The 8,647-nt window shown below is 41.2% G+C and overlaps 1 protein-coding gene across 5 annotated transcripts in view; it reads left to right on the forward strand.

The window, feature by feature from the left end:
• wnk1b (WNK lysine deficient protein kinase 1b) overlaps nt 1-8,207 on the forward strand; it is an 84,613-nt gene extending 76,406 nt beyond the window's left edge. For 4 of the 5 annotated variants that reach the window (XM_088002988.1, XM_088002992.1, XM_088002991.1 and 1 more), the window contains 3 exons: nt 3,488-3,660; nt 4,016-4,087; nt 4,567-8,207. In XM_088002988.1, the coding sequence (XP_087859114.1) occupies nt 3,488-3,660; nt 4,016-4,087; nt 4,567-4,983 (662 nt within the window). In that variant the 3' untranslated portion in view covers nt 4,984-8,207. Of the gene's footprint in view, nt 1-2,200; nt 2,243-3,487; nt 3,661-4,015; nt 4,088-4,566 lie in introns of all 5 variants that reach the window. The other variant, XM_088002993.1, reaches the window with a different exon arrangement.
• The last annotated feature ends 440 nt before the right edge of the window (nt 8,208-8,647 follow it).

The following is an 8,647-nucleotide window of genomic DNA, read 5'->3' on the forward strand; positions in this document are numbered from 1 at the left end:
ACTGTGATTGTTCTAATGAAAATAAAAAGGATCCTGCCTATCAGAAGGAGCACTAATTAATTCTGAGCTCGCACTAATGAGATGCGATACGAGAATGAAAGATGAACCCTTTAGCAACCCTGACATTAATCAGCTACAGCTTTGCTACTTAAAACTTCTAAAAGCAAAGCGTCAGAAAACAGTCAACAAAGTCAGTGAAAGTCCTTGTTGTTCTGGTTGATCTGGTTACAAAAGTGTTTGCAGGTGCCGCGAGTCGGTCCGGTTGAGTATTTCCGAGGTCGACGGCAGAGCAGCTCCTTTGTTGGGGAAAATAAACAGAAGAGCAGCTGTTGCATCTGTTGACTGTGGGACTAAACAAAGTCACGCTCGGGTTGTCAAGTCATCAGGCCGTGAGCAGCCATGATCTGATTTCTGTGCCATGTGCAGCTTTAATTTTCCACGTCATGCTAGGACACCGTGGCGCGCAGACACGTCGGTCTAACACCTCATCGCTGCTCCTTCTTTATAATTACACTTTCCAGTGATTGGATTATTCGTTTAATTCAGAGGTCCTGGTCTGTAATTGAAATCTGTGCTGTTAAAGTAACTTGATTGTGACGCATATTTTATATTTAGTCTGCTAATTAACTCCTTTAAGCAGTTCACAGCACACAGACTTGCGCAGTAATCCGTTTGGACAAGGCTGTGCTTTCATTTCTGTGAAAACAAACAGGAAGTTTTGACTTGGTGACTTGAGTTTTTGTCATCTAATTTTGTGTTTAATGAGAAATGTACTCTATTTTATTTTATTTTATTTTTAATCTGTCATTTCAATCAGAATATTCTCGTTATCAAGTTTTTTCTCTCTCTATTTTTTTTTTTCTTTATGAAAGGATTTTTCTGAATGCTTCTGATCCCTCTGCAGCTCAAAACGCTTCCCCTTCCTCACTCATCATCCTCACTCCCGTTAAACCCCCACTTTAACCCCATCACTGCATCACCGGGGAGTGGAGAGACAGACTTGGGTCTTAGTGACTGGATTTGGCTTAAATAAAATGAAATGTAATTCTTATTTTGTCTTAACTCCCAATAATATCAGTGGAACTCAAAGCAATTGTACTTTATTGCACCTACTTCACATTTCTATATTAGGCAGCCAAAAACTTTAATGCATTGAAGTTGGATTTTATGTCACAGACAACACAATAAATGGACAGTGGTGATGTAGCAAGAAAATGTTACACGCTGTTATTTTATTTATTATTTTTTAATTTTTTTACAGATTAAAATGAAAGAGTGACATGCAGTTGTATTCAGCCCCGTTTACTCTGATCCCCCTAAATCCAGAGCAAATTTGAAGCTGCAAAAGACTTGAGACAGATCAGAGATAAAATGGAGTAGTCTATATTAAAGTGTAAGTCGGCCTAGTCAAAGTCCAGAAAAATGTGACCGCTTCCCTGCTCCTGCTAAAAATAAATCGATAAAAGAAATCATTCATGTTTGAAGCCAGTTGTCTGCACTCTTATTTTATTTAGGGGTATCAGTAAATGGGACTGTGTGTGACATACAAACGCATGCTACTCCATAAAAATTGAAAGCTGTGTGTAGTTTTTCTTTCACTGTAGACTTCTCCTCTACTATATACTACTTTATATTGGTCTGACACACAGTAAAATCTGCGCAAAATACATTAAGATTTGTGACTGAAATATGAAATATCTGGGAAAATGATGTTAAGGGGGGTACATAGTTATGCAAGGCCCTAGTGACATTGACCCAATCCTGGTGAGCTGTAGAGAGGACTCAGAATCATATCAGAACCAGATGATTTGTCACCCAAAAGCATCTTAAAGCTACAGAGAACAGACTTTAGTGGGAAAGCATTTAAATTCCCGTGATAACCATTTGCACTGTTGTCTCCCATTTAATGTTATCCTTCTATGACCCATGTTTGACTTCAGAAGATGGAGTTATTCCCGTTTCCTTACGGCGCAAAACGCAGTTGACATCCTTGTTTGGTGCACAGGTCGTTTCTGCCCTTTAAGATGTTATTGGTGACGCTAACCCACCCCGATTCTGTGTGTACCTTGTATGTCGAGTTCTGACAATCATACTCAGCTGCACTGTGCTTGATTGTGGGGTGATGTGGGCGGGGCTTTTAACTCTGACTCTCTCCCGATCCTCCGATCGTTGTCTTCCGGCCACCCCCAACCTCCTACAGGGAAGATGGTGAAAAAAGTCTGCCCCTGCAACCAGCTCTGTAGTAACTATCTCTCTCTTTTTGGTCTTTCCTCCCTCCATCCATCCCCCTTCTTGCTTGCTCTCGCCCTGTGTAGAATCAAATTTGACCAATTGGCCAGATTTGGGATCAGTTCAGTTCACTTCAGTTGTCATCTGTATTCTTTTATTTTTTATTTTTTTGCAATAACTTTAGATGATCCGTTTTGACTTTGAGTTTTAATAACTGAAATGATCCTTCGCTAGAGACTCAGACTGACACCGCATGCATCTGCAGGCTCTCCTGAAAACCTCCGCCTCCCCTCCCTTGCCATGGCTTGCAATCTAGACTGCATTGACCAGAATCCCCTGCTGCTGCAGCCATACATGACTCAGCGTCTCCACCATTCTTGTTTTCCTCCATTTTGCTCAATGTGAATTGACAGTTTTATTTACCAGACCGGCAGCACGGTTCTCTTGCCTCAGGTCCTTGAATATATTATTTTATTAAAACAGGCCGTGCAAGAATATTATCTCCCTTTTGCTCATTCTGTCAGCATGGTGCCGTCTCTAAAGCTTGTTTTGTCTGTGAACAGAAGGCAACTCTGTATGTCCCTCATCGTGATGACTAAGAGTAAAATTAAGCAACATTTCTATTAAAAGTTATACATTGCAGGAAGTCAAATAGCAGTGCATGCATTTTTTTAAAGAGTAAAATTGGCTCTACAAGTCTGGGAAAAGTGTATTTTCTGCTCCACTGGAGCGTGGGTGCCACCTATGGGCTAATAAAGGAATTACAGTCTGCAGAGACAGTTTCCATACAGTCGTCGTTACTGTGAATAATAGTAAGTTTGGAATGCATTCGAATGTCTAGACCGTTCAACAAAACTTGATTTAACTTATCAAAATTCAAATTAGGTGCAAAAGTTTGAATTTAGTGTGGATTTTCAAAACAAGCTCTAAACAAGACAACCACACCCACAAATATTTGGATAGCTGTTGAACCTCTGTCGCGGGTACATATATTGAATATATGGTAGATTTGTACTGCCCTGCGTTTGAATTCATCCTTTACCTCAGTGAAAGAATTCTGCCTTTAAATGCTGATCTAAAGCAACATGTGTCATTCGTTCCTGTTTGTCATCCTTATTTCCATCAGAACTAAACAGTCAATTATGCTGTCCTGCTCTAAAATCCAACCGGATCCTGCATTCACTCTCATCCTGACGACTTCATTCCCATCTTTGTGTCCAATGTCTCAGTCTCTTTCTCTCTCTGTCTCCCCCTGCAGGGACGAACAGCACCAACGCAGTGAGCGGTTCAGAGGGGCTGGGTCAAAGCCAGGGCGGCTCCCAATGTCTGGCGCCCAACATGTCAGCACCCCACCAGAGGAAAGGAACCTTCACCGACGACCTCCATAAACTGGTGGACAACTGGGCCAGGGACGCCATGAACCTGTCACAGGTCGGCAGTGGCCATGTTTTTGATACGAGTGATGTGGCTCTCCACCCAGGGCAGAATGAGTTGTTGGGAGGGTCGATAGTACTTGAAAACTGTCAGGTTTTTATTTTTATGTTTGTTTTCTATTTTTTGCGTAATTGCTTACAGTCAGCAATTGTAGGAATTACATTTTTTTGTCAAGTTCTTTATGCAGCTCTTAGATCTTTATCTCTGTCACTATGAGGGTTTTTTATATACTAAGCTGTTTTAGGTAGTTTGAAAAAAAACCAAAACAGACCACTATAGTGAAGAATATTGTGCATTCACAGTATTAAAGCTGTTATTGATACTCATTTAAGTTTGCATTCAATCATTGCAGGGTAAAAGGAGTGCCAAACAGCAGCAGCAGCAGCTGCAGCAGCAGGTCCCAGCACAGGGACACAGTTATGAGGTAGGTGTAAAAACATACCCCAAACACATCAAACATGAATTAACTTCTTTTTATTTACTGCTTCCAAACCAATTCCTCGCTCACTTCAGGCCAGTACTTAAAATAAAGATATAAAGTTATATAAACTCGATTAGATGTTGTACTTAACTGAATTAATACGTCTGGATCGAGTTTAAAAACTCCATCCTGCACTTATCTGGTGCGTGTTTGCTTTGCTGCATATAATCTGTGGGGGAAAAACTCAGAATAAATTTGTTCCTGTGTGTTGCAAAACTCACTTCTAACCACAAAATTTAATGGGGGGGGTGTTTTTAAATGCAAGCTTTAATGTGATTTTACACCAAGTGTTGCTTTGTGTTGTTAAGATCACATTTATTAAAGTTTGTGGTTAAAATGAGAGGAAACCTTCTTGGTCTATGAATGCGTTTTTCAATTCACAGTTGAGATTTCTTGACCCACGCTGCTGTCGCCCCCTGCAGGTCACCCAGTCGGCCAGTCTGGGGAGGAAGTACTCGGCTCCCAGCCAGCTGTGTCCCAGCAGCATCGGAGGCTCCGCCCACCTCCCTGCAAACCCCACCAGTGCTACCTCTCTGGCTGCCAGAAAAGGCTCCCTCTGCCACCCTCCCGCCTCCTCTGCCCCGCCCCACCTCCAGCCCCCGCAGTTTATCCCCTACGCCCCCAGTGCCGCCTACACCGCTCAGTGGTGCGGTCCGGCTCACAGCATGACGAACCCGCAGCAAGCACCAACGCAGCCTCTCTTAGTCAGCGCCTCCCAGCCTCTGGGGCCCTACCCGCCTCCACAGGGCCATCTACCGGGACAGGGCCCCTACCTGCTCACTGCCACTCTGCAGAAGTCGGTGAGCAGCCCAGGGGGGCCGAACATGAGGACCACGTAGGGGCTGGCCGCCAGGGCCGGTTTTACTGACGGACAGCCCAGTCGGACAAGTGAAAGGCGGCTTGCTTTGCAGCCAGAGGAAGAGGAGATGCACTGGAGTGGAGAAAAAAAAAGAAAAGAAAAAAAACGTAGCAGGAAAAACAAAATATTAGCAGTGTGTAGGTGAGGTGCCCTCCTTGCTTTGGGGCCGTGACAACCAGCCAACGGATCAAACGGAAAGGAAAAGAAATGCATGTTTTGTTTAAAGAAGGTTTCTGACCAAGTGCAGTGTTTTTGTTGGGTGCATCACAACAAATAGGGATATCTTTGAAAAGTTCTGTTTTTGTCTTTCAGTATTTTAATTCAGTAATAACAAATAGATTCATTACACAGAGTGATATAACTGAAGGATTTATTCCTGTTGTTTTTTTTATGATTATGGCTGAGAGCAAAATTACCAAAAAAGCAATAACTTTTATTTTAAAAAATGTATTGTTTTCACCTTGTTACGACTTACACAATCATAAGTAACCACAGTTTTTCCTTCCACTACACTTCTGACATTAATATGTTTTATTCAGAACTCCTGTTACCAGCCAGATTCTTCAGCAACGATCTTTTTCAGTAAGAACATAATATTCTGATTTTTCTGAGAAACAGAGTTATGAGTTTTTTTCCACCTATGGTGTAGAATTATCAACATTAAGAAAAAAAACAGATATATCATTGTGTGTAATGAATCCACATACCTCTGGTGTCGCAGTTTGAAACTTTTCAATGATCTGTTAGTTTACTGAGATCCACCTGTAAGTTTGTTTAGAAAGCAAATTATTATTTTTTTCAGATTTGTACTCGTCTAAACAGAGTGAATCCAGCAAAGCATCATTACAAATACAGGCGTTTGCACACAAAAGCATGAGTTCAGTGTGTGTAATCTTAAAAAGCACAACAACAAAAAAAAGAAAAGATCTCAAAACCAGTGCATATCAAGGAGTTGTACCTCGGGTTGGTTTTGTTTTGGGTTGTTTTTTTTTCCTCCCACCGATCAATTATTTAACAAGTTGTTAGATGAAGAGGAAAGCGGGCTGACGAAGAGGATTTTTAAGTGTTTCCGATCAGGCCTCATCTGCTCACCGTTTGGGCCAAACGAGCTGCCTCTACACTCCAGATGCCTCCTCCCTGTAACGACTCCGCCTCATCCTCTCACCCCCACCGCTCACCTTTCTGTGTCGCCGTGTGAAGCAATAACAGCAGCAACCTTTTAGAAGGGGAAGGGGGGGGGACAAAAAAAAAAAAAAACCAGAGCTCAAAATGAGAAAACAAGTGGCCTTGTCATCAGAATAATATCAGAGTCCTTGTACAGTTTTATTTTATTTTTTTTCTCTGAATGTTTGCTTATGATGATTCCATTTTGGTGTTTATTTTGGTTTTGTTGGGTTTGTTTTGCTCGCTGCCGCCACACACATACACACACGCGCACGCACGCACACACACACACACACACAATGCACAAGACGTTCACAGAAGAGCAAATACACGCACACAGACGAGGCGTGGCAGCAGTTTAACCGACTTAGACACACAGATGTATGCCTCATTTCTGACTAGGCTGGTTTCAACGTTTGGGTTGAAATAATTGCAAGTGTAAATTACTATATTAATGTTATTCTATTTAAGAAGAAACAAATAATAAAAAAAAAAAAACGTGTTCTGTCAACGGACCTGTTACGTGCACATCGCTGTACGATGTGGAGACACTGTGATTATTCTTGTTTATTCTTAGCAAAAAAACAAAAAAAAATGTTGTTGGACAACATTAGTTTTTAGGGCGACGCGTCACAAAAAGCATTCAGAGAGCGGCTCGAGTCGTTTCCTTCTCAGTTCAATGGCTTTCCGTCGAAATCTGAAAACAAAAATGCAAAACCAGGCACGGGCTGGTGATTTCAAACAAAACTGTCCGCCAAAATCAGGCCGTTGCTTCCGCCTCTGAAGGCGTTGGAAGTTTGTTGCTTCGAAGCACCAGAGAAAGTGATTTTGCGACAGGAACCTCAATAACCACAAAGATTGTGCATTGATATTTATAACTGGGGATGGGGGAACAAATTAGTCTTCCTAGTTGCAAGGAAAGAGTGACATTTCTTTCAGTAAAAGCTGTTTTAGTCTAATTTGTATACAGCCAAATGAATCGGATTGCTGTAACGCTTTCCCTTATTAAACTACCTAAAATGCAACAACATTGTAGAAAATTCAGCGATTTTCACACTACTTACTGGAAACTGCATACATTGTGATTTTGTTCCTTTTTATTGTGCAAGGGAAAAGTTTAGCATTGTTTTTCAGGCTGCCACAGTTTCTTTGGCATTTCCTCTGAAGGACTTTAAATCGTAGAAACAACAGCACAGAGGATTATTCTCCATTTTGAAACTGAATGTTATTTAAAACCCTGAATCCGGTAACAGCCCCATGCCTCGCGACATTTCTTTAAAAAAAAAAAAAAAAATCCAATGCCTTATTGATAGCTGATCAGCTTCTCCGATTACTTATTGAACTGAAAGTGGAAACTGACCTCGTTCCCGCGTTCGAATGGCAGGATAGTTGATATTTAGATAATAAAATAAAGCTAGCTATTTTTTTTTTCTTAATACAGTACTTGTATGTCAGACACTTTAAACACGCCCTCCTGCTCCCTTTCCACCCTGGTATTGTTGGATGAATGTGAATGTATAAACCAATGGTGTCCATTTTAATGTACTTGAAAAGAAAAACTGTTTTGTCTTTTTATTTCCACTGTCTTTGCCCCTAAATCTTAGAGCCTCCGGTTAAAACCGGAGGAACTTCTAGTGCCTTGCGTCCTTCCTGTTGCTTGTCGGTTGAAAGTGGCAGAATGTGTTTGGATTTTACCCGAGCCGACGATGGCCGGACGCGTTCAAGGTGCGACGGTGATAAAAGGGGAGTTTACTTTCTGCAAAAATGCAAACATTTGACTGCTGTTCAAGTCGGGACGAAAAAGATGGGAAGGTAAATCTGTCGTCACTCTGCCGCTGTTCAATCCAGGAGTTGTTAAAGGTTAGAAAAGGCAGCAGTCAGTCGTCAGTGTTGTTTCTGTTGCTGTGAGTCTTTTCGTTTTTAAGGAGGGAAGTTGTTAAAGATTGTATCTGAAGCTTGGACCACTCTGTACCCTGAGTGCAACATACTGCTTTCTTAGCCTGAACCGAAAGTTTCACTTTACATAAAAAAAAAAAGAAATCTTATTCTAAGACATCCTTAATTTTCATCTGAATAGTTTGAATAATTCATCTTAGCTCTGAGCTGCACAGTGATTCTGTAAAATGCAGAAGAAGTGGACGGAAGGAGCTGGAAATCTCACTCTTCTAAACACAGCACTGTGTATTTCAGAAGGAATGGTTTAGCTACATTAATGTAGCTTTGTAAACAAATTCAAGATGAATCGATTTTAAAAATCCACCCAAAATATTTTTCAGACATTCATAATTTCACCAGAATGTGCTGTATTTGGTTACTGGGGATGCAGTGGTTGTGTAAAACATGGCAGCAGTGAATGGAAGCAGCTAAAAGTCTTGCTTTTCTTTACAAAAATCATTTTCTCTTCCTAGTACGCTAAAGGATAGTAAGTTTTTATTTCACAAACTTGCTATCCTGTAAGTTTGGAGTGTTTTTGAGTGCCT

The sequence above is a fragment of the Poecilia mexicana genome, unplaced genomic scaffold (assembly GCF_051168715.1).
Source record: "Poecilia mexicana isolate PSO_F unplaced genomic scaffold, ASM5116871v1 scaffold_23, whole genome shotgun sequence".
Lineage (NCBI taxonomy): Eukaryota > Metazoa > Chordata > Actinopteri > Cyprinodontiformes > Poeciliidae > Poecilia > Poecilia mexicana.